This window comes from Periplaneta americana, chromosome 8 (genome assembly GCF_040183065.1).
Source record: "Periplaneta americana isolate PAMFEO1 chromosome 8, P.americana_PAMFEO1_priV1, whole genome shotgun sequence".
NCBI lineage: Eukaryota > Metazoa > Arthropoda > Insecta > Blattodea > Blattidae > Periplaneta > Periplaneta americana.
The window spans coordinates 53,267,780-53,295,543 of record NC_091124.1 but is presented as its reverse complement, the minus strand read 5'-3'; the positions used below and the strand labels follow the sequence as shown (position 1 = coordinate 53,295,543).

Sequence of the window (27,764 nt, the reverse complement as noted above, 5' to 3'; positions counted from 1 at the left end):
AAGTGTGTGGGATAGAAATTGCCGCCATCAACAACGTCTTAAGTTGGAAGATATCTCGTCTATTGATAATACGTACGTACCGTTATGGGAGTGGTCCGGCCCGTCAAAATTTATCGCTATCTACGGTTCGTGCATTTAACTTGGTGACGTACATTCAATTTGCACGCCAAGATCGAATTCTTCTCAGTTAGTGACAAATCTATTTCACAGTTTAAAGAAAGCTTCAACCCCGGATGTTAGGCAAAATGCCTTTTTAAACTGAGTGTATCTATGAAACACCTATTAGAGATAAACACCTTTCCACACATTTGGGGACGATAGATCCAATTTTTATTTTGCCTTTTTTGCCTATTTTAGCTCCCGTTGCCTATTTTAAGCTTATATACCTTATTTAGCCTTTTTACGTCATTATTGTACATTTTCTATATTTTCAATGCATTTAAAATAAACCGCACATAAATTATATCAAAAAACAAAAAAGAACGGTTGTACAAATTTAAAAAATATATATATATATATTTATATTTACCTCACACAAATATTTGCTGAGAATCTTATTCTCCAGCAATACATATGTTTCCAAGAAGTCGTAAACTTTTCCTCCCTACCGATTCCACCTTTTATGTCACTTAATAAAGATGTTTGAACAGTACCCTCAGTGCTCAGGTCACTTCGGGGTTTACCAGCGAAAGAAAGGGGATGAGGAAGGTATTAAAAGCAAGTCTGCAGGTCCCGTTATTGTTGTCGCTTAAGTCACGCATACTTTGAAGTCTCTAATCCCTTCTCACACTCCTCTTTTTGAGGTAATACACAATCGGTTTTTTCCGATCTCTGAAAGAAAGTAGAGACAGTCCTTCTGAAATAAGTTGTTTTAAGTTTGCTCCAATCACTTCAGTAGAAGTAGAAAGATCTTTTTCCACCAGGAGAAACGTTCTCTCTTACAGGCGGCTCACTATGACAGTTGAAAACTTACAAAAGCATCTTGTTGTGATATGTAACCAAGGAAAGTGAGTACCGTATGGGGTAGTTTATTAAGTATTTGTCTATTTTTTGTCTGCTTCCATGAATAATAAATGCTTATTTCACTGTCTATTTTTACTATTTTAGTGCCTATATGCCTGCCTATTTTAACCAAAATAAATGCTAAACATCCGGTCTTTAGTCATTAGAAATCCTTGTTTACGACTCTGATGATAAAATATAATAAGATGTACGTATTTTTGCAATACAGCATTAAATATATTTAGTCATATTCATGTTTTCTAACTTTAAAATAGCCTATATTCAGCAATAAATAATAAAACTTATTTTTTTTTTTTACAATTTCTACCTGTATTCTGTTAACAATACTCCTTAAATCGATTTTCTTTCATAAACATATCCATATCTGATAACAAAATAATCTAAAAATTCAGTGTAGATGTGAAAATTACAGAAAAATAAGAATTAGGCCTATTTCATTTAAACATTTCCCAGTCTAAATAACTACTCAAATTAAGCAAATTTAATTGAAACAAAAAGCAAGTTAATTTAAATATTGAGGAGGGAGCTTAAACCTGTGTTAATTTCATTTTAGGTTTCATCTCCACTCCCCTCCTACGCCCCTTTGAAATTTCAAATGACACTCCTGTATTATGATACTTAAATCTGAAAGAGTATTCAATTGTTCATACTTCTTATTCACATTTGTTCTCACATGTCTTGTTTTCTGTCCTCGCCTGTCAACCTGGACTTTTGTTAGAGCTGAAGAGAATAAAATTACAAAGACTATTGTTGATTACAGATTATTTCAGGTAGTAACACAAACTAATATCAAGGAATATTGTGGTTATGTATTATAAACCTGTTCTTCAAAAATTTTAAGCAAGATACAGGATAATAAACGCCGAAGTCTGCATTTACGTTATTTATGTATGTTCATGCTCTACCATGCCGAAATGTAGGGTAATTCCGGGGGAGATAGCCATGCGGGTGAGACGGCCAACCGCTCTTATTTTTATTCTAATCATCTGTTTCGAATGAAAATCGGTTTGCCGTCAGATATTAATTAAACGAAGTGATTGTTGCACCTGCGAAAACGGAAAGTTATTATTTCCGCGTTTTGTAGCCGTTCGTGAGTCTGTGAGCAAGCAATAATTTTTCACCTTCTGAAATAACAATAGAGAAATACTGCATTTTGTGAGGAAATTTGCTGGAAACATTATTAAAGAGGTAAGGCATATTTAAACATTCTATCTTAACTGTATTTGTTCTCTTCACTTCTGCCAGTTTTTATTACGAGGTATGGCCATCTGTCCCGTAAAAAAAGGAGAGATGGCCAGCATTTTTCCGGGATAGATGGCCTACAATTGAGGAATATTATTATGTTAAAAGTATCGTTATTTCTAGATTCCGATAAAATATAAAGCAAAGCCCGGCAGCAAACGTGTCTTTGGAATGAAGATGACTTATACCGTGCTTTTGAAGCCATTAAATATGGCACTTCTGTACGTCAAGCCTTCATTACATTTCATATTCCAAGAATAGTCCTGGAAAGTAGAGTTAAAACAGACAATTCTACAAAGGGTGCAATGGGACCAAGTGACACATAGGCAATGACAATGGATGTAGGTTTGTTCGCCATATTAAATATGCAGGAACATGGATTTTCCCTTACAGGGACCGATGTCTATAGTCTCGCTTACATTTTTGCTGAAGAACTTGCCAATATTCTCTGACTGGCTGACAAGCAAGCATTCTGATGGGAGCAGATAAAAAAGTTATTTTTTTTTCACCATGTTAATAACGTCAAAAGAAGTGCTTATAAAAATTTTGGCCACTTGACCGCAATTACGAGGGCCGTAAAAAAGGTTCGCCAGGGGTCGTTAACAGAAAGAAAACACAATTTAATTAAAAAGAATATTGAACAGACACAGCAATTGTTGAGCTATTTTTTCAACACATTCCACATCGGAATGAGACATTTGTCATATCATGGGATTGGTAGAGAGGTGCAGGCGGCTGTCCAACGCTGGTTTCATCCCAGGAAGCTGACTTCTACGACACAATGGTACAAAAATTGATCCCATGGTATGACAAATGTCTCAATTCCAGTGGGAGATACGTTGACAATTAGCGCAACAATTGCTGTATCTGTTTCAATAAATCTTTCCATGTAATTGTGTTTTTTTCTGTAAACGGCCCCAGGTAAAATCACTTTCTGGATGGACTCGTAATTACGGTCGAGTGGCCAAAATTTGCATAAGCACTTCTTTTGACATTATTAATATGGCGGAAGAAAAAAAATAACTTTTTTATTTGCTCCCATCAGAATGTTTGCTTGTGAGGCAACGCTTCCTATCCCGGAAACCAACTGGAAAAGATACTGTTACTTTGACCTTTCAGGATTTTGTTTCATTAACATGTTCATAAGGTCCCGCGTCGTGGCCTAAGGCATCCTGCCTAGGGCTCGCGTTACGGAATTCGCGCTGGTTCGAGTCCTCATGGGGGAAGAAATTATCTCATGAAATTTGAGCCAGTGTATGGGACCGGTGCCCACCCAGCATCGTGATGCACTTGGGTAACTACGATAGGTAGCGAAATCCGGTTAAGAAAGCCTGCTGTAACGGCTTGGGGGATCATCGGGCTAATCACACGATACCGCTATTTGGTTGGATGATCGTCCACCTCTGCTTCGACATGTGGACGTGAGGCCAGCAGCTGGGTGGTCGATCATGGTCCTTAATGGGCTGTCGTACCTCGGATTATTATTATAATGTGTTCATAAGCGTTTCAATTTATTTCTGTGTTGTTTTAAGGAAAATTCACTAAAAGAGGAAAAAACAAAAAATAAAGTTGTTGAAAAGTTTCAAACAATCATAATTATGCACTTAGACACTATATTTATGTGTCCAGTGCATAAAACCTCATTCTTTTACAAAAAATTGTTATGAATTTACTTAAAAATTATGGTGGCCATCTATCCCAATATCCTATGGCCATCTCACCCACATATGTTGGGTGAGATGGCCAGTGGCCTATTATATTTCAAACATATTTTTTTATTACATCAGTGAATTCTATGCGCCCTGAGGCACTGTAGTGGAGAAATATAACCTAGAAGGAACGTATTTGATTTGTTTCGTATTTCTTTACCAATCGGTTACCCTGTTCTAAGTGATTTAAAAAACTATGGTCATCTAACCCGGAATTACCCTAGTAATTATACACCTGGTAGCAGACCTTTAATGCATGTCATTAAAGTACACCTAATCATTAAAGGTCAGGTCTTTCAGCCAATGACGACTCAGGTTACAACTGTTCAGCCAATGACAGGCCAGCTTTGTACCGTTATAAAACCGCAAGTATCGATTATTCTCGGATATCCAATCGAAAGAGAATTAGCGAAAAGTCACGGAGGCTGGAAATCCAATACTGTCGCAGAAGGTTATGTTCTGTTACTATAATAATTAGCGTTAATTGTAAATAATATTCAAATAAATTCAATTTGTCATCTCGTTTTTCAATGTCGAATTCAATAATCAAGGTTATAATATTATCAAGTTTAACGGGACTACGTCAAGGTCAATGACATTATTGTTCCTCGGAAAAAATCAATACTTTCGCGTCTGCGCACATCTCACAATTCGACCTAGAACAAGGTCACTTCCGATCTTGTCAGTTACAAATAAAATGTATACATCTGAATACCGGTAATTTCAAGTTAGAAATATGGTCGAGCATAAAAAGTCGTATGAAACTCGCCTATAATGGTAATTAAGAAGCTCGTATGAAAATTATGAAACGAGCGCAAGCGAGTTTCATAAATATCCATACTCGATTCTTAATTACTATCATTATAGGCTCGTTGCATAATGTACTATTTGATACCATGACATTATGGGAATGTTATGTAGTAAAGTTCCGAAATAGGCTGTATTACTGTCTAGCCAACAATGGAGCATATTTTGAACACTTAATTTAGTAAATACAATTAATTAAACTTAGAAAAGTACCTAAAATAAACTGTTTGACCAATTTGACAATAACGCCAGGCGACAATAGAAAACAAAAGATGTGAAACAAATGATAAGATGTATAAACAATTGAATACTCTTTCAAATTAAAGTATCATAATATAGAGATGCCATTTGAAATTTCAAACGGGGTGGAGGTGAGGGTATGAAACCTAAGATGCAATTAACGCCGGTTTCATATTTACTCCTCAATATCTAAATTAACGTGTTTCTTTTTTTAAATTAAATTTAATTGAAACTGTTATTTAGAATGGGAAGTTTCGAAATGAAATCGCGGAATGTATATTTTTTGGCCAATGGAAGGGCCCTAACTTATTATTCGTCCCGACGCTATGCGTGGACTTACAGATGTCGCTACTGTCGAGGAGCGCAGACCACTTCATTCATCAGACGCACCGCAGGTGGCAGATCCACATTACACTATAATTGCGATAACAATAACAGATTGTCTTTTTTACACGGTATGTAAACAGAGATGCCGCAAAAAGTATCGGTTTCGGGATTTTCCCAGAAATAATGTACATGTTAACAGTTTTCCTGTAATTTGTAATCACTTCATCTTAAGTAGGAAATGTTATGAATAACGGTTAGAGCTGGTTTGGTTTTGAGTATATTGTTTCTTTGTTTAATTTTTAAGAATAAAGTAATGAGGTAGTTGTGGTGGTGGTGGTGGTGGTGGTGGTGGTGGTGGTGGTGGTGTAGGTCCTTCCATCAGGAGTATTGCGCGTTTGTGAACAATTTCAATCTGACTATTGCTTGCCAACACTGACTTCCCTCCATGGTTTGCCTCCTCTACAACTATTATTTTCCAAGTTTGCTTTGGATTTCTTCTTCTTCTTCTTCTTCTTCTTCTTCTTCTTCTTCAGTTCGAATCAAATCTTGCTTTTCGATGGATTCGTCTTCATTCCTCAGAGTCTTCCTTCTCCTTTCTATCGTCATTTAATTTGTTGTGCAACTGGTTCGTCTTCACTGATTTCCTGCAATGAAGAATTATTTATTAACTAGTATTCTTCTCAAGTATATATTTGCAAAGGTCTGTAATTTGTTAGTAATTTGATTGTATACTTTCCAAGTTTCGCACCGTAAATCGCAAATGATTTTACATTACTGTTAAATAACAGGACTTTCGATAACTAATGGCAAAAATGCTGTAAATCAGTGCTCCTAGCGGTGACCATTGAAACTTTGTACTAGATAATAGAGCAGCGATTGTTTCATAAATTTGCAATATTGAAAGTCTTTAAGAAGCCATATTTTGTAAATACAGTGGCTGTGTCTGATTTGTAGTAAATAATACAGCCCTAAAGGTACGAACATAGGTGCTTCATAAAAATCCAAGTTGCAAGAGAAAAACATGCAACTCAATTCTCAAGAGCATTAAAAGAAGCCCGTGGGAGAGAAGTCCTACCATACTGAATTATTGCGAGTTGGGTGGAAGCAAGGCATTCACTTTTAATCAAGAGTTGACATCCGAAGATATTTAGATTGATCAGTGAGAGATATATTCAGAAATGCTGCTCCAGATGGAGTCCGACGTCTTCCAAGAATTTGGCAACGTATTGTTGACATAGCAGGAGACTATATTTGAAGTATGTAATGTCAAAAGTAACCTGAATGAATTTCGTGTGAAACAGTAATGTGTTGCCATTACGTTTCGAATGTCTTAGTATACGAATCTAGTTTCTTTTTTAATATTTATATTTTCCATAATATAGCTGTAAAAATATTCTATTAGCTTCTTCAATCGTTTTGAACGTCTTCTACAGTTCCTCCGCCTGTAATCATTACGCTATAATTTAAGGAATGTGAACCATGTTCCTACAAAATAGTTATTTTCCATAGCTTTAAATGTCGTTTATTAAAATTCTAACCTATTCAACTTTTCATTATCTGGATTTTTAGCATTGTCATTTCCCTCGACGTACAGGGAGCTGCCCTGATGCGTCAACCCTCAATCTGGAGGAACGAGGATTTCATTTCAGCGTCTCCATCCCCCGGAGAGGCTATTTTTATTATAGTTAACAAGACCTCTCTGCCCGTCATGTAACCCTAACATCCGGATTATCAGAGCCTGGGATTTTTTTACGTGATGTTCTCATCTCCTTCTCCTTTTTCAACTGGGCTTGGAACCGGCTATGGCGGAGTTTTGAAACAAAAATTACAATTTTAATATCAGTGATATGAAGTACAAAAATTTACGAAGCTGAAACATGGGAGCTAAAATCTAGATGAATCAAGATTATTTTTGACAGAAAAGGATTTCTAGCATCTCTCCGCAAAAGAGACAGAATAAGGAACAATGTGATTAGAGAAAAGATGAAGGTTCAAAATTCAATAACAGATTTCATAACACAAAGTAACTAAACATGTATGGACACGTGAGAAGGATGACAGAGGTTAGATTGCCAGAGAGAATACTGGAATGAGTTCCACCTGGCAGAAAAGGAAGTGAACAACCGAAGGTTACATGGAAGGATGGAATTTTCAGCAGCATGTGGGAGTAAGGATTGGAGGATAGGGATTTAAATCACAGTGAACGTTGGAGAAAAGAGACAGAACAGTATTAATTGGGCGTACGAAGATATTAACATTGTAAAGTCTGCTTCATAATAAAATATTAAATAATAATAATAATAATTATAATAATTAATAATCATCATCATCATCATCACATCATCATGCGGTCATAGGCAGTTACATGTCTCTCCGTTCAGATGCATTTTAATAACAAAAGTGTTACAGTCTTTCTTGCAGGCATATCCTCAACCACATCGCACTGGCGCATCAAAGGAGAGTACGTCTGTCTGGAGGCTGCGAAGAATGTAACCTACGATCCTCTGTGTGCGTCCAACGGGCAGACCTACCAGAACTACATCACCTTCCAGTGCTTTATACGCTACTTCAATGGTAGGTATTGTGCATAAAATTAAGTCTCACTTAGTTAAATTCATCTATTGTAGGCTTAGGTTTGTAGATTGTTGCTAATATTACCATTATTTTCCTTTTTTGCTGAAGACAGATAAAATTTGGTGCAGAGCGTCTTAATAAAGGCAATACATCTGAATTGCGATTTCCATCAGACATTATAGAAGTTTATAGAGTACACAACATTTTAAAGCACGCTCGACATGAATTGGGTTGAGTAAATTGGACTGCCAAGCTCCATTCAATAGCGGGTGGTGAGAATAGGGTATTAAGAAAGTCTCTCACGTTGTGCTATTTCCAAATGTTTAAAGTTTCAACACATTCGTGTTTCGAAGTTTAATATAATGTTAAATATAGATAATATATGAAAAGCATCACCAAAAAGGTATATTAAAATAAATGAATAACATACAATTAAACCAGTATCAGGAAACTCACAACTAAAATTCGTATTTTTAACTGGAGAAGATAATGAAAGAATTTTGTACATAGTTTTGGTGGAATGATAAGGGAAAAAGAGAGATACGGAGAAAAACTCTCGAAACTAGGCTTTGTCCACAACGAATGTCATGTTCGCAGGGGCCAGGGATTGAACTCTGGCTCGTTTGCAATGGAGGGAGTTGATGAGCATTCTGTTCATAAACTTACGCTATTCATTTAAATTCATGCAATGATGCAATGGCGAGTTATTTCGCGAGGACATTCTTGTCCATAATGTTGGCTTCCTGCACTTGTTGCGAAAAGGTTAAGATAAAATTGGTGACCTGATCCATTCATTCTACAACCATTACATAAAAATGGCAGTACGATGCAAAAATAAACACTGTTAAACTATTTTGTTCAGTGGATAATGATGTGCAAGCATGGAAAATACAATTTATCCCCGATCTAACGGTGAATATAAATAACCGTGCAAAAATTATACAGGATCTAGCAATGCTCTACTGAGTATTTTGGATTTGACGTTTGTGACGCCAGGTTAAGAAGATACGGTTATATACGTGTGATAGGGTAGCCTGAAAGATAGGCAGACGATGTACGTTTAACTGTCAATATTTTTATCGGCTTCGTCCAAGATCATCTAATTGGTCCTTATCTTCTACCGTCCGACCGCCCACACTTCGTGAAAAGAATCTTGTCTGAGTTACTAGAGAAAATACTATTAATTTGCCTGATAGAGGATGTGAGTAAAGTACGACTTTCTGTGACTGTCAGTGACTAGCTGAATGCTACTTTTCCCAGTCGCTGGATTGGAAAAGGAGATCCTACCCTATAGCCTGCGAGGTCACCTGACCTGAACTCTGTTGACCATTTCCTCTGGGGATACTTGAAATCAATTGTGTATGAAATCCCAGTGGACACATTAGAGAAATTGGTTACTAGAACCATAGCTACCTGCAATCTGATTGAGAACACTCTAGGGAGCTTCGAAAGCGTACGGCAGAATATCATAACGCCATTGCAAATCTTAGATTCAGGTTCGTGGTCGAGATTTTGAGCATTTTTTGTAAGATCACTCACTCTTTCCTGTTTAATTTCGGAACTCCATATGCTATATATATAATGTTTCTTAATTATAGGTACAAACTGTAGAGGTAAATAGAGAGAACTAAAATAAGGCTTAGAATCCTAGTAAACATAGGTCCTGAAACCAGACGTTTCCGAAATCTATGGGGTTTGATAATGCCCGTCAGTACAGATGTTCTGGGGTAACAACTTCCAATATGCATTGAAGGAAGAGAATGTTTAACATGTGTTCAATATGACCACCGTTCATGTTAAGGTAGATAGTACGTTTCCTCATAAACAACCGTACTCGTTCGAATATCCCTGGCGTGCCTCTAATATGTTGACAAACATTGAGAATGGGTTCCTGGAACTCATTAGCATTACCAACTGGGCTAAATACACAAAATATTTTAAATATCCCCAAACAAAACAAGTCAGAGGATTGAAGTCGGGAGAACTGGGAGGCTATAGTGTTGGTAAGACGCGGCCGATACAGCTGTTGTAAAATCATGTGCGTAAGGACTGTAACGTTGAAATGAAAGTGAGCCAGTGCTCAGTTATGCATGTACCATAGCAGCTGCCTTTCCCAAAGAGCTATATTATCCAAAATGTCGCGTAGCTCATATTACAAAAAATTGAGGTACGCACGAGAATTGAGTCTGCCACGTAAAAAAATGAGGTTGCAAGTTTGACAGGTGTATTAGGTCTAAGTGATGATAATAACTCGGAAACGGGTGGTTTCCGGATCTGTGTTTTTAGGACTTTTTGCCTTGTTTCAGTGTCCTCCAGTCATTTATACAATTTGTACTTATGATTGTGAAACTCTCGGTATATAATAGTTTGGAGGATCAGTGACCGACATAATGGAGTGCCAGGAATCGCGTAATTCATATATTATTCGTGCAGAATAGTGACATTGCCAAACGGAAACGTCCGTTACCGGTACCAGTGGGATTTATAACAAATACGATTCATGATATGAGGGGCTCACAACCAGAGTGGACCAAGTCCACCAGTGATCAGTTTGTGGATTAATACAATCTCGGATGAAGAAATCTTAGAGTCAATATTCATGGTTACAGTGTGATATTCAATGCAGATGAAAGCGATTATCTTGTAACCTATAAAGAATACAAAAAATGTAGACCAGCTATTGTTAATGTAGGCCTACTGACTTCATAAGAAGACATCTTCCTCTGTTACTTAATGCAGAGGTCAATAACATGTCAATAGATCTAGAAGTTTGTAGCCTAATACTGAAATATAAGCCGCTTACAATGAAGTTCTTATTATTCTATACCTGCATCCGCAACCATTCTTCTCAGTCAACAGTTCTAATACAATATGAATGTTATTTTATAATATTCGTAAAGAACGTTTGTAAATATTATTGTTTGTTACTATGTCCTAGTCAGTAATCGAATGGATGCCCTGCTTGAAAATAAGTTGTTATAATCCCGAGGTTAATGTCAGATGACTTATAAAAATCGTGGATATAATCATAGCTGGGGGCGGGGGAACCTACAAAGTAGGACTTGTTTTAGGTACAAAGCACGTACGGTCAGAAGACCCGTGCATTGGATTTTAGAGAAACTTATGATAATATAAAAATCTGTATGTATAATATTACTCAATAAATCTATCTATCTATCTATCTATCTATCTATCTATCTATCTATCTATCTATCTATCTATCTATCTATCTATCTATCTATCTATCTATCTATCTATCTATCTATCTATCTATCTATCTATCTATCTATCTATCTATCTATCTATCTATCTATCTATCTATCTATCTATCTATCTATCTATCTATCTATCTATCTATCTATCTATCTATCTATCTATCTATCTATCTATCTATCTATCTATCTATCTATCTATCTATCTATCTATCTATCTATCTATCTATCTATCTATCTATCTATCTATCTATCTATCTATCTATCTATCTATCTATCTATCTATCTATCTATCTATCTATCTATCTATCTATCTATCTATCTATCTATCTATCTATCTATCTATCTATCTATCTATCTATCTATCTATCTATCTATCTATCTATCTATCTATCTATCTATCTATCTATCTATCTATCTATCTATCTATCTATCTATCTATCTATCTATCTATCTATCTATCTATCTATCTATCTATCTATCTATCTATCTATCTATCTATCTATCTATCTATCTATCTATCTATCTATCTATCTATCTATCTATCTATCTATCTATCTATCTATCTACCTACCTACCTACCTACCTACCTACCTGTCTATCTATCTATCTATCTATCTATCTATCTATCTATCTATCTATCTATCTATCTATCTATCTATCTATCTATCTATCTATCTATCTATCTATCTATCTATCTATCTATCTATCTATCTATCTATCTATCTATCTATCTATCTATCTATCTATCTATCTATCTATCTATCTATCTATCTATCTATCCATCTATCCATCCATCCATCCATCCATCCATCCATCCATCCATCCATCCATCCATCCATCCATCCATCCATCCATCCATCCATCCATCCATCCATCCATCTATCTATCTATCTATCTATCTATCTATCTATCTATCTATCTATCTATCTATCTATCTATCTATCTATCTATCTATCTATCTATCTATCTATCTATCTATCTATCTATCTATCTATCTATCTATCTATCTATCGATCCATCCATCCATCCAGCTATCTATCTCTCTATAAAAATCGTTACATGACTTCCTTTAATGCGAAAATAAATTTTGGAACTCCATTCCTGAATAATGGATCTCTAGAAGGAATTTACTATTTCTCACACATGTAAAGATTCAACTATGCTAGTCGTCATTACTATGCAGAGTAGTGAATTCTACCATTCCAGGTATCCCTCCTTCAGGAATGTAATTGTCCACACTGCCATACTAGCAGACTCATGGAAATTGTTAGTCGACAATATCCGCAGATGCTAGAAAATTATCATCAGAAGCAGCATTAATGCTTTAGGCATTTTGTGCCTACATCAAGTACATTTGAGCACTCTAGAGTTTCGGAGGTCTTCCTAAGTTTCTCTTGCCGATATGTTTATACACTGTTTTCCACACAAAGGGAGCTTCCCGCTGAAATCTCAAATGATCTGGCCACCTCCACTTCAAGGCGGGAATACTGTACTCGACGTTTTATAACTAAGTTAAGAAAGCAAATTCAAGTAAAGAAACATATGAACGTAAAATACACTAAACTGAAAATAATGTCATCTAAAAATATTACGGGTTTTTCCTAATTCATTTTTCTCATTGACCTTAAAAGTTCGTTGCGACGGGCAACAATATCGCCATATTCCAATAAATATTTCTTACTGCCCTCGTTTCTGCTTTACTGGAATCCAGTAGCTTTTAGTACTTTCCTCAATGAGGAATGTGAAATTTTAATTTGTAGTGTTTCGTATTTTGAGGGATTCCGGCAAAATATGGTTTAAACTGGTTACAAAGCTTTCTTTATATAAAGCAAGAAGTTCCTGATTTAATGTGTCCAATTTTGTAACAGGAGAGTCGCAATACGTTTTCTTTTTTGGAAGTGCTTTTAAGCATTTCTTCGGATTCATTTTCTTTTATGTAACTATTTACCTCAATTTTAGATACCACCGTCGCTTTAAGTGTTCTCTCCAAAACATGACCAACGGAATTAGATTGTGTTTCATTTCTTGCATTCTACCATCTATTAAATAGTAAGTAATTACTAAGCTCACCAACACCAGCACCCAATCACAATTTTCATTATCTTGAATGAAAATGACGTGTTTAAAAACTGAACTTTACTGGATTACAAACAGGCCTAGACTGAGGGAGGATAACAAAGAACGCTAACGTGTTGTAGGAACTTTCTGTCAAACAGGTATGTGATAGTAAGTATCGCACCCCAAACCCTCTTGTTACTAATTGGCAAAATTCGCCCTAACGTTTAAACTCAACGGCGGGAAGTTTCCTTCTGTATAAAAACAGAGTATAAACACAGCCTAGTATATACAGTTATTGTCGGACCACCGGATCTATGCCCCTTCAGCGCTGTCGTCGTTCTTGGAAAAGTTAACGCCTCTACTCACCCCATTCCACCCGTTTCTCTCTCACTACGTCAAACAGCAGGCCACGAACCTTGCCGAATAGGGATGTTGCTAAACTTCCGTCAAACAGTGCCATGTCTCTTCAATATTGTTTATAATACTGTAAGGTAAATTATTACTTATTCTTAATTTAATTTAAGTAGGTCTAATGACGCTGATTGACTTACGCAAAATGCTATTACTTGCTTAATAATATTTCTTTCCCCACTCCGTGCTACAGTATTCATGTTGAGTTGACAAAACTGGACTGCAAGTGCAAATAAACTGTCCCGCAAGAAGGCTCAAAATTGTGAGTAGTGGGGGAGAGAAAGAGAGGGGGATAGAAAAGAGAGAAATAGGAATACAGGGGGAGAAATGAATTGCCGAGGCTGAAAAGGAATTAAGGTTCAGTTCGCATATCTTACGGGGGCACAGATCCGATGGTCGGACTATACGAAGCTCAATACGCAGGGAATATGCAACCATAGATAGTTGCTAACCACTAGAATCGCTACAATCGCCTCATCACAGACAATGCAAAATAGTACCTGCACAGTCTATTGTTCCTTGTACCCTCAAAACTGAACCTTCGTGACTGCATATACTAGACTGTGCTATAAACGTGTCAGTGTAAATAGCTTTTATCGAAACTTGGTAACGGACAGTGTTTGGTCACAGTGCACGGGTTAACGGTGCGTCGGGGAGCGTGTTTCCGGAACCCGGAGCCAGACCACTGCGTGCTATCCTTCGTGGTGTGGCGCCGCGTGTGTGGAACGGATAACGTCACCTACAGCAGCGTCTGGGAGCTCTTGTGCGAGGCGCGGCGCCAGAACAAGGGTAAGTACTCTCTACAGCCTGACAACCATGTTTATATTTGCCAACATCGCTACTTTTACTCTATATTGCAGCTATAAAGGAAGATTTGAGGAAGACCTCAAGTTCCTTTTTCATACTTTCGAGATGGCTCTTCGCCGTAATACATTTGGTAGTTTAGAAATTACGCTCCAACACTTCACCTCTTTACTGCCAATCTTAGGTTCTTAGACGACAAACTGGAATCTTCAAAGAACTTACATATACCACACTTCCACCAACACGAATCAAAATTGTGGACGAAATAATTTGAAATCAGGACTAATCCATTTTTTCTCGCAGTTAAAAAAAGCTGTGTTCTTATTGTGATAATTTTCTTAAGACTGCGAGTATCATTTTCAAAATTTCGTTTTTTGGTGTTCAATACAATAAAGTATAAAATTTTGGCGATAATGTCGCAATAAAATAATGTCTGTTAACGTGTAATAACTCACCACATCTCCTCTACCAAATGTTCTTGGAAACGAAATCAATTTAAACACATTACATAAAAATATAACTCACTAATTAAGTTACGCTTTTCATTATTATTATTATTATTATTATTATTATTATTATTATTATTATTATTATTACCCGGATAATTTAATATAGCCTAGGCCTATTATGATTTACCTTGGGGTCGCAAGCACGGCATATCTATCGACGGAAGAAAACTGACCAATCTACGCTTCGCTGATGATGCGGTTCTGTTTGCCAGATCCAGGAAACGATTGGAAGAGATGCTGAACGAATTGTGTGAAGAAAGCATGGCAGTAGGCCTAAAAATCAACACCAGCAAAACCAAAGTACTGACAAATGACGCAGAAGGGCAGATGATCGTCAACAATGCGAACATCGAATTTGTCACGCAATACATTTACCTTGGCCAGACCATATCCTTTCAGAACAGCATGGATAAAGAAATTGATAGACGAATAGCATCGGCATGGAGAAAGTTTCGGAGTCTGTCCTTCATCCTAATGGACAAGAGCCAGAAATTGCAGAACAAGAGGCAGATCTTCAACAGCTGCATTGCACCTGTACTTCTATATGGGGCGCAATCCTGGTCACTCACAAAGAAACAGGCATTAAAATTAGGAAGATGCCAAAGAAGAATGGAAAAGAAAATACTCGGAATAAGCCTGAAAGACAGAATCAGAAACGAAGAAGTACGGCGACGAAGCGGCGTAGAGGACGTGGTCACACTCGCTAATAGGATGAAATGGCGCTGGGGAGGACTCGTGGTACGAATGCAACCTACCAGATGGGCACACACGGCGACACTGTGGGATCCAAGAATTGGCTGGAGAAACCGTGGACGACCGAGAACCAGATAGGGAGACGAGTTCAAGTTGCAGCTAGGAGAACTGTGGACCAGAATAGGACGCCAAAGAACACGGTGGAGGGACGCAGTCAACCAACTTTGAGCGGGAGCAACAACCAGTGCTAGTGAAATTGTGGACAAAGAACTAGGAATGTACATAGACCATCAGGTCGGCTCTTCTGATGGTCAAGACTTGAGCCACCCCTGCCCAAGCAGGAGGCCTTGCCCCACTAGGGATTTACGGCTATTATTATTATTATTATTATTATTATTATTATTATTATTATTATTATTATTATTATTATTACTATTATTTAGTTCAAGGACAATACGGATGGTAAGATTTAGTGAAATAATTAACACAATTATTAGGTTAACTTACTGTTAACTCCAAATCAGTGGAACAGACAAACTGCAACATACAAACGTTGCAATGTTACTTTAACTTACTATTAATTCTAAATCAGAGAAATGGACAAATTGCAACATACAAGTTCCAATATTTTCCGATTTCATTAAAGATCTCTTGTTTGAAACTCACGAGAAGACGCAATTATTTCGTTTTTTCGTCCCGTTTTAACACCGTCACTTCACTTTGGGAACTAACTGTTAAAATTACCAGGTAGATTAATTGCTTAGACTGAAGTATACAGTATCGTTAAATTCTCACTTTTGTGCTGAAATACGAGGAACCGTTTTACAAATACTGACTGTCTGTAGTACGGTCAAAATCCCTCTTTTATGTTCATACATACCGAAAACAATGTTCTCAAGGATTGGTCAAGCTCTTAACTGCCAGGCTAAAGCACTCTTAGTCAGTCTAAACATATATAAGTAGAACGCCAAAATCTTCGAACATGTACCAAATATTTCTATAAAAACGTAGCCTATATAATATTTACTTTTAAACTATGGAAAATTAAAAAATACACTATTTTTCGTATTTATCGCGCAAAGTAAGTCTTTCGTAAGAAAATGTGAAATTCGCGAAAATTCGCTTGAGAAATATTGTCAACTATGTTTCTTTTTTTTTTTTTTGGTCTCTCCAACAAGTCTTGCAAAGTGCATCTTGCTTACCGGCACCTGTGGTTTAAAGTAAGAGTTCCACATAGAATTTGTATACCTATATCACGATATTGATTATGTGCAGCAGATACAAAATTATTTACTATAATACGTCGCCATGTGTCTTATTTTAAATGAGAAGAAAATTAAGGAAAAATAGAAAATATTGCTCAAAAGAAATATAAGAAATTGAGAAAATCCGTGGAAGAGGCATACATAAGAAATTTAAAAGGATACTGAAAAATAAAACGTTCTTTGAAATAGAACAGATTCATGTAGAGTTCGTCATGAACAACTCAAGTGTGTTATATAGTACCTAACTTAAGCTTTGTAAAAGTAGGCCTATACTATATTCTTAATATTTCGAATTTTTAACATATCAATATGACATACAGGAACCTCCATATAGGCCTATGACACTTTCCTCACATCAACATTTTCTGTTTATAGCCTACCCTTATGTAGTTACAGCGAAATTGGCCGACGTTTCAGTGGTAGCAATTGTATTATAGATTTAGTAATTTGTCATACAGAATAATATCTGTAATATTGACAATTAATAGGGCCTATATTTCTCCTCAAATATTAATTGTCAATATTACAGATATTATTCTGTATGACAAATTATTAAATCTATAATATAATAATATTCTCATAGCTAGCAGTGCATCTATCTGTACAGATTTCTGTGCACTTAACTGCGGAATCCCGGCCAAATAAGTCACTCAGCTGAGTGCGCTCCTAATATAATGGTAGTTGACAATGGACATATACGTCAACATACATGCCTAACATGGAGTCAGGCCAGAAAGGGAGACATTGAAGGAGGAGTGTTCGATCCGGTGCTGTGGATTGAATTCGGCGTAGCTCAGTGGCCAGAGCGCTTGGTACGTAGAACCAAGTACCTGGGTTCGATCCCCGGCGCCGGAGCGAATTTTTGTCCTCAAATATTAAGGTAGCAACTGTAGTTTAACGGGAAAAATGTTTATAAACAATTGAAAAATGAATACAAATCCTCATACTTGTATCACAAGATATGTTTAAAGTGTCTTCCTTCGGCTTCAATATAGAATTCCCGTAAGAAGAGAGCCGAATGATATCTAATCTTCGCCTGAAACAACATATAACAAGACATTAACAAGAATAAATACGAGTATATCATAGTAGGGGTTTTAATATATGACGTTGTGTTCTACTTACAACCCAAACCACATGCCGATTGGTTATACCGTGTACTGCATATAATTAAGTCACATTTTCCTTGCCGTATCTTAGTTTATTGACAATATTTAGTGTTTAAAAATAATTATCTTATTCTGAACACATAATTCGCTTTCTTGTCACCATGTATGCAGTTTACTTTTCGTTTTTAGCCCGGAGCAGTTTCCTAGCTCAGGCTTTCTGTTTTGCCAAAGGGACATCGAAGATTTTTCGCCCCTCCTAACATTGAATCGTGTAGAAACTACCCCTCACCCTCTCTACAACAAGGGAGGAAATCAGATAACGTGACGTCACGTGAAGTCGATCTCACCTCCTTCTTGGTGTGGCAGTACGTGAGCTTCAGCTCAGATGATCTTCTCTTTCCACGTCAAGAGACGTTGCTTCGACACCCGATACCACTCTTGTCTACTCTACTTTAAAAAGTTTTTGTTTGGAAAACAACATGACAAGAAATATGATGGGCTTAGAATCAGAAACGTCTGTGTGGAATTCTCAAAACAGTGTAAACTACGACTGAAAGCAGACTAGAGTGAATATTGGTTTACCGAATGCTTTGTTTGTTGGAATAGCACGAATGAAATGAAATAAAATAAAACGAAAGCAATCATGATTAAATAGATAAAATAAAACCCCTATTCCGATGCAAGGATTATCACTATCACTATCATCATTATCATCATAATCATCACCAATATCATCAATCAATATCATACAGTATCATCATCAAATATGAATGGGCTATTTGAGAAACAGCCATTTTTGACCAAAACAAATTTGTTCTTCTGATATTAATACATGTATTTTCACGACTGTGGGAGAAAGTCCCAGAAGGAAAAATTCTATAAGTGGCGGAATTTGGTGATAAATATGCAGGATGTAAGTGATATAAACTATTAAAATTATAGGGGAGACTCGGCTAATTCCGCAATATTAAGAAGTAAATCTATCATATGTTTATCAAAATGTTTATTGAAAAATATTTTCAAGGTATGTAGACATGGACGAAAACTTTCATTACCAAATGAGATAAAGAGACCTATTAAAATGCATATAGCCTATATTTAGTTGTACATACATTGCAGTTGAAAAAGAACAACTCGGGTAATTCCGCAACAGTGCGGATAAATCCGAAATAGGATTTGGCTAATTTAGCAGTAGTAAATAATTATTATGAAATACATTATGAAAGTAACATAAAAGGAACAATTTATATGTAACAGTACTCACTTTCTTCACAGCTGTGAACAAAACACGAAAAACAGCCAACTTTCGATGTTCACTGTATTGCCGACAGAGGTGTCGACCAATATCGTTGGTTTTTTTCTACAGCACTGCAGAGGACATGCCTCCTGTTGACAGCTTCTCAAAACTTACGTTCACGCTATTGTAAAGCCGCAGTAAAATCATATATGCACTACTGCGGAATTACCCATACTGCGGAATTAGCCAAGTTTTCCCTTTAGACAATACATGTTCGTCTACAGGACAAAAGTCTAGTGAATTTAATTATTACTTGCGATGTTATATTTAATTTGTAATGTACCATGCTTTTAAGATTGATAGTAGTCTAAATTATTAGTTTACATTTCGACTGAACGTGAATGACATTACCAATCCAACACATAGCAATACACAACAGAGTAACAAACGACTGTTTCAGCGTACATATCGGGTAAAGTAAGTACACACTCAAAAATGTTAGACTCACAAAACACATTTTTTTTTCTGGGAAAACCTTGACAGTTACAGAAGAACAATATTTCACTTTTTTCTTCAGTTATTTATGTTCTTCCATCCCGTGCCGTGGCGTCGTGGTCTGAGGCGTCCTGCCTAGGACTCGCGTTATGAAATGCTCGCTGGTTCGAGCCCTCATGGGGGAAGAAATTTTCTCATTAAGTTTCGGCCAGTGTATGGGACCGGTGCCCACCCAGCATCGTGATGCGCTGGGGAGCTACGATAGGTAGCGAAAATCCGATTTCGAAAACCAGCTATAACGGCTGGGGGGATCATCGTGCTAATCACATGATACCTCCATTCTAGTTGGATGATCGTCCACGTCTGCTTCGGCATGTGGACGTGAGGCCAGCAGCCGGCTGGTCGGTCTTGGCCCTTCATGGGCTGTAGTGCTACGGATAACGGATTTATGTTCTTCCACGAGTATTTTTTTTTCTTTGGCAGTTTACGGTATACCGTTTACACCCTGTATGGAAATATACCTTCAAGTTTGAAATTTCTACAGTTCATCTTTCCTCTTCAGCCGGTTATTTTGTAGATATGCTTTGTAATTTCCTTCGTATTTTATTCCAGATAGTTTATCAACCACATAAAAACATAACACTATTGAATTGTGAATGTACAGTACAGTATTACCACAGTCTAGTAGGCCTATATACAGTCACGAAGCTTAATACGTAGTAAATATGCATCTATAGATAGTTGCTAACCACTAGGATCGCTAATATCGCCTCATTACAGACAATGCGAAATAGACCGGCACAGTCTATTGTTCCTAGCACCCTCACAACTCAAGCTTCGTGACTCTATATACGAGACTGTGGTATTACGTTATATTCGCCATTTTTGTGACGTAACCATTTGGTGGTTACGGAGTGTTATTGTATAATGCGGGAATCCTGGAAGTATTTTAATCATTAAGCAGAAAATAATGTACTTGTTTTCCAGGGAATGCGGTACAATATGAAGGTCCTTGCAGGATTCAGTGCCCCATGTCACTGGTATACAAACCAGTGTGTAGCTCAGAAAGTGTGGTTTACCCCAATCTGGATGCCTTGAGATGTACTGCAATGAGAGAACCGGAGAAAAGTAAGTTAATTTCATTTTCTATTTATCTACGTCAAAATATTTGTTTATTTTGATACTGTGTAATTTCCTACAAACGATGAAAACTGTGTTTATTACTTGCTATCGATGTGTGAAAGTTAGGTAAGTTATGTTATTAGCTTATTACGTTAGTTACTTCGTCGTAAGATGGTGGTATTATGATCGATGGATCGATAGGTGGAGTTGTGGTATACAGGATGTTAAAGAAGATCTTATATTTTAAGAGGTGGTAGAACTCATCAAAACAATTAAAAAAAGTCTAATAAATATGTGAGCAGATGCTCGATGTGACTTCCATTCATCGTAACACATCCTTCTGCTCGACGTCTTAGGGAACCACGCAACTTTTCAAACACCCCTGGTTAGTCTTGGATGTGCTGACAGGATGGTGTTGAAGACACGCTCCTGTAGCGTTTGAAAGTCTTCAATGGGTGTTGCATACACTAAGGCCTGTAAGTGTCCCCATAACCAAAGTGCAAGCGATTAAGATCTGGGGAATGAGCAGGCCATGTTATAGGACCTCCTCGACCAATCCGTAGAAGATCAAATACCCGTGTTAGATGTTGCCTGATTCTGTTATAGAAATGGACTGTTCCGTCATGCAATAACCACATTTTTAGTCTTTGATGGTTCAGTACTTCCTCCAGAAAGACGGAGAATCGGTTTATTAAGAAATGCCGATACTGAGAACGACGTGGTAGAATGTGTGGCCCTATTAACCTGTCACCAACATACGAATTTTATCCCTCAAAATATTAGACCTTCCTCAACACTCTGTAGAGTATTTTGACATCTGAACGTTTTTCACATTTGACAGTTGGATAGTTTATTAGTTGAGCGTCATCGATCGATTACCGGTTCAGTTTAGCTCTTATTTTGAGGAGTGTGGAGAGTTGTTTTACTTTTTTCTATGGAATTATTCTATTGCAGTGCACGAAGGCTTTTATAGATTGTGAAACGACGTGTAAGATAAAGATTTGCAAGCGACTAAGAAACGTACGGTAATTATCCCTATGGATTTAGTTGTAGTGTTTTTGGAAAGAGGACAGTTAGTACGAAAAATACATGGTTTTACTGTTCAACTTTTCTATTCAACTGACTATTGCATTGATTGACCCGTAACTGCGAAGTTTTTACTGTATATTAGAAGTCAGGTGTTCTGAAGTTGATTTAAATATTAATGTAGTTTACGATTATGAAAACGAAATGAGGAACAGGAGTGTTATTTTATGTACACTGGCGTTCAAAGATATCTTACTCCTACTAATCTATAGCGATCAATAATTTGTTCATGTAAGTCTGGCTTCTTCAGTTAATACTTCTATGAATAAATAGATGGCGAAGGTAACAGTCAGTATCGCCAATAGTAAATAAATATACCCGCATTATAGAATTTAAAATTTCATTCCCTTGTAATGATTGTAAAAAGCATTAGGTTTAGCGGGAAACTGCTGATACAATTATAAGAATATTTTTACTTAATCCCCATCACCATTTTGTCCAACATGTCCAAATAATAATGTCACTTATTGAGAAATACGGACACTATTTCAAAGTAATTCAATTTGTTATATAGGTATTTGATTCTAATTTATACCCTGTTTAGAAAGTTCGCTTACACGAACAGAAAATTGTAGGTCAGATATTTTTGAACGCCAGTGTAGAAGAGTATAAAATTATTTCGTGCCATGCTATAGTCCCTACTAAATCTGTTCTTTTACGTTCACCATCTCAGTATGAGTCTAAGGTGACTTGAAGTCATTCTTTTACTAACACATTTTATTTTACTAAACTAAGCACAAATTAAAACTCTACTCTAATCTATATTTTACTTGTTCCTAGTATTTACTTTCATACAAATATCAGCCAGCTTGACATTTTATATGTTGGTATCACTGTACAGAGAGTACACTGCCATCTTTCGGAAAATTGTGCAATTACATTTTCTCACGTTATATGAACGAACTTACGCTATGTCGAATGGATGCTTAAGTAAGAAAATATTTACAATTCAATTTTTGAAAAGGATAACTATGAAACTTCAATAAAGTCAATCCCTCTCAGTAATTATTTAGGAAATGCTTGCTACAAGTGAATAACTTACTGGTATGTTAGATGAATTAGGTTATGTTAGAAGTGAGTTTTGTAATATAGTGGATTGGACTTTTTCCGTTGCTGGTGATAAAATATAAAATATAATTATTATTTACGACGTTTCGAAGATTGGTTCTATCTTTGTCATCGGGTGAGAAGGGAACCTACTCGTTCGGGACTGTTACATACAGCTGCCTGTATGACCGTTTGTTTATATTTTGCGATGTGTAGACTATATGGTGTAGGTTACAATAACTTAGTATTTTAACACGTCTGTTAGAGAGAGGAAGAGGAAATAATTAGTGTACCTTTATTATGCGAAAAATGTTATTTAAATATACCCTCATAATCAACATTATCCCCAATGGCTAAGTCTAGTGGGTCGTTCTGATCTCATAAGGTGAATGACATTAAATGTGATCTGCCCATCGATTTCTTGGCCTATCAAGATTTGTTCTTCCTCTATATCTGTAGCATATTTACGGTACTGCTTAAGTTTAGATTTCTTTTCATGTTTGCAGATTTGTTTAATACGGTTTTTATCTAATACACGTAGGCCTACATTTCTCAGAAATCTTATATTTATTTTGGTAATTCAATTCTCGTTTTATTAGTCTTTAGTTATGTTTCATAACCCAGACCAATAGGCTACAAAATTGCTGGAAATGCCATAACTTTATTCAAGTTTTACAGCATACTAATTTGCTTATATAAATCTATATTTAGGATCCTTTCAAACTTAAACGGTTAAGTCAATTTTCACCTCTCGTTAACGTTTTAATTTTGTATGCAATATATATTTTACATTCCTCTGATTGAGATTCTGGCAGATATGTGCATAATATTATTAGACAGTACATCTCACTTGACGAAATGTGTCAGAGGTAGAATAATTGTTTGTAAAATACATCAAGACATGTATTGTGGGTCCCTATCACCACGGCATGGCGCGTCCTCAGGTTGCGGATCGAGGAGACGGCCTCCAGATATGGAGGGTAGCTGTGAATATATTCAATAAGCAGTCGCGGACAGCCGATGAGGGGTGGTCCTCCAGCTTGAGGATTGGGCGAAAGGCTAACAACCCATCACCGTAAAAAACAGCTTGTTACGAATCCTTCAAATAAGCCACGGAATGGGACTGATTCTCTGGCACGAGGGAAGCCGGAGGGAAAAAGACGTTTAGGGAGGCCGAGACGTAGATGGGAAGATAATATTAAAATGGATTTGAGGGAGGTGGGATATGATGATAGAGAATAGATTAATCTTGCTCAGGATAGGGACCAATGGCGGGCTTATGTGAGGGCGGCAATGAACCTGCGGGTTCCTTAAAAGCCAGTAAGTAAGTAAGTAAGTAACTAAGTAAGTAAGTAAGTAAGTACGTAAGTAAGTAAGTATAATACATCAAGTCTTATTAGTGTAACATGTAGCTAATCATCAATGTATGCAATGGAGGGGAAAAGGGACTGGCCAATCTATTCCATTATCTCCTGGCTTAGTTGCCTCATGAGTGATTCCTTATTGGTACTACTTATGAGGTTGAGATCTGTCTGCGAAAAGTTGACTAAACAACAACAAATAATAGAATATATTTTATATTATTAATCTTTACAATAGCGTTACCAAAGGAAGGCGGCTAGGAAGGACCCTACCGAAGACATTATATTACGGCATAGTCTGGGAGAGAGGGGTTTGGGTGGGGTAATGACATTTTTAGACAATTGTGAGTATAGGCCTATGCAAGGTACATCAAAAGCCTAAACTAACCTAACCTAACACTGATTCGATCTTAGTAAAAATCGCTTTCTCTGTAGGAAACCATGGAAATTAGATGTATGTTCTGCCCCTCCCTCCCGTCTATCCCCTTTCACCTCGAAGGAGCGCTTTCGCCTGCCTGCACCTTTCCGTTGGTTCCCACTTTCACTGCACTTTCTATCCTTATTTCGGTATGTACCCAATTTTTCTTTTATTTACAGTTTATATGTTTGTATAAAAAGCTAAATACTTAAATACATTCGTACTTGAAACTGGTAACGCAATTATGAAGAAATAATGTTACATTAAGTAGGTTTTCTCAACCAAATATTTATTTTATAATGGTCTCGTCATCCACCACAATATTGGCTGCAGTATTATCTGTGAATCGCCTCAAACGACATACAGAAAGTAGTCCAGATTTTTCTTAAACTTGGGCCTGTTTACGGGTCAAATTGCTCACTACCACAGTTAACGATGTAGGATTCTAGGCGATCTAGTGGTATTGTATTTATTTACATTTCATGGTATTCGTACATCGCTTTACAGTCAGAATAAGAAACATGTCAAAAGAATCTTAACAGGCTAATACTATAAAATCTTAATTATAGTCACAGTCTAGTTGGAATATATAGAGAAGAGTTTTACAATAGGGTAAACTAGGGTCTGTTGGACAGTCGGGCATGTTGGACACTCTGAACTTTAACGTGTTACCTCGCCACTTGTGGGCACCACATTCTGCTAGAAGACAATGACGGAAGTAGCCCCACTCGTGGCTACTTCCGTCATTGACTTCTAGCAGAATGTGGTGCCCACAAGTGGCGAGGTAACACGTTTAAGTTCAGAGTGTCCAACATGCCCTACTGTCCAACAGACCCTAGTTTACCCTATATGATACTAGTGCAACACAAGGGGTTCGTATCGATACTTAATATAAGAGAGAAATATTCAAGTGCAGTTGTTGAATGTCATAAATTCACCTACAGAATAGAAGGCGTGAGAAATTAGGTACTTCTTTAATTTGACCCTAAATAATCTTATGTTTTGAGTTTGATTTTTCATATTCACGCGCTCCTTTTTTATAGCAAGATAGATGGTGTCCTTAATCCGACAAGTCTTTTTTTTAGCGGCATAGTATACAAATTATTTAACATAAAATGTAGCAAGACATAATTTTAAGCATCATAATGACATACTTCCATGATACTCAGCCTTATATAAGTTAACAAGAAAAACATATAGAAAAGTTTAGTGTCAAGTGTAAGAATTATTTGATTATGGAATTGAATATTCAACAGTTCCCAATTATTACTAATAGGCCTATGTATTAGATTAACAAATTAAATCTGTTTCAGATATTACTAAGAAGAAAGACGGTGTGTGTGGAAACAGTCAAGCATTGTCCATCTGCCTGCCCTCCAAGTATAGCGGCGGGAGAAAGAGGCAGACTCCAGTCTGCGCAAGCAATGGCGTCACCTATGCCAGCTACAACGCCTTGGCTTGTTTGCGACTCTATAATCGTGGTAAATATAAAACATTTTTCTTTACGTTTATTCTCTCCTTTCTTTCTCTTTTCTCATTTGATTCTTTTTTTGCTTTATTTATATCTCTCCTTCCTGTTTGTTTTCAAATTCCTTCCTTACCTTCTGTCATGTCTTTTCCCTTCTTTTTTCTTTCTTTCTTTTTTCTTTCTTTTTTCTTACTTTCTCTCTCTCTTTCTTTCTTTCTTTCTTTCTTTCTTTCTTTCTTTCTTTCTCTCTTTCTTTCTCTCTTTCTCTCTTTCTTCCTTCCTTTCTTTCTTCCTCTCTTTCTTTCTTTCTTCCTCTCTTTCTTTCTCTCTTTCTTCATTTCTTTCTTTCTCTCTCTCTTTCTCCCTTTCTTTCTTTCTTTCTCTCTTTCTTTCTTCCTTCCTTTGTTTCTTTCTCCCTCTCTCGCTTTCTCCCTTCACTTCATATTTCTCCTTACTTCTCGTGTTATTCTCTTTATCTCTTCTTTCATTCAATCTTGCATTCTTTCTTCCTCTTAATTTCTTTTTTATGTATTTTTTATCTCTTCTTTTACTTATTCCTTCTTTCCTTGCTCTTTTTCTATATTTTTCCCTATTTTTCTTCTCTGAATTTCTTTCCTTATTCCGTATCTTTTGTCCTTTCTTCTCTTTATAACTTCTTTCATTTCTCCTATTTTCTTTCTGTCTTGTGTTCTTCTTTCACTTCCTTTTTACTTTCTTTCCATCTTTCTCTGTCCCTTTCTTTCTTCACTTCGTTTCTTTCCTTGCGCTTTTTCCTCTTTATTACTTCTTTCCTTTCTTTTCTTCTTCCTTTATTTCTTTCGATCTTTACTTCATTTCTTTCTTCATTTTATATCTCGTGTTCTTTCTTAACTTTATTCTCCCATTTCCTTCTTCCTCTCTATTCCTTTCTTCACTTCATTTCTTTCCTTACATTCTGTCTTGTATCCTTTCTTTTCTTTATTCATATTTCCTACTTTCTGTCTCTCTCTTCCTTTCTTTTTTCACTTCATTTCTTTCTTTATTTTCTGTCGTGTATCCTTTCTTTTCTTTATTCCACCTTTCCTTCTTTCTCTATCTCTTTTTCTTCACTTCGTTTCTTTCCTTATTTTCTGTCTTCAATCCTTTCTTTCTTTATTCTATCTTTTCTTCTTTCTTTATCTCTTTTTCTTCACTTCAATTCTTTCCTTATTTTCTGATTTGTATCCTTTCTTTTCTTTATACCATTTTTCCTCTTTCTCTATCTCTTTTTCTTCACTTCATTTCTTTCCTTATTTTCTGTCTTGTATCCTTTCTTCCCTTTATTCAATCTTTTCCTCTTTCTCTATCACTTTTTCATCACTTCATTTCTCTTCTTATTTGCTGTCTTGTATCTTTTCTTTTCTTTATTCCATCATTTCCCTTTCTCTATCTCTTTTTCTTCACTTCATTTCTTCCCTTATTTTCTGTCTTGCATTCTTTCTTTTCTTTATTTCATCTTTTCTCTTTCTCTGCCTCTTTTTCTTCACTTCATTTCTTTTCTTATTTTCTGTCTCATATCATTTCTT

At 36.4% G+C, this 27,764-nt stretch overlaps 1 protein-coding gene across 1 annotated transcript in view; it reads left to right on the top strand.

Moving 5' to 3' along the window:
• LOC138704217 (serine protease inhibitor dipetalogastin-like) overlaps window positions 1-27,764 on the top strand; it is a 52,827-nt gene that overhangs the window by 23,891 nt on the left and 1,172 nt on the right. The window contains exons 2-5 of the mRNA XM_069832099.1: window positions 7,758-7,922; window positions 14,237-14,395; window positions 20,706-20,846; window positions 26,066-26,233. Coding sequence (XP_069688200.1) covers window positions 7,758-7,922; window positions 14,237-14,395; window positions 20,706-20,846; window positions 26,066-26,233 — 633 coding nt within the window. The remainder of the gene's footprint in view (window positions 1-7,757; window positions 7,923-14,236; window positions 14,396-20,705; window positions 20,847-26,065; window positions 26,234-27,764) is intronic.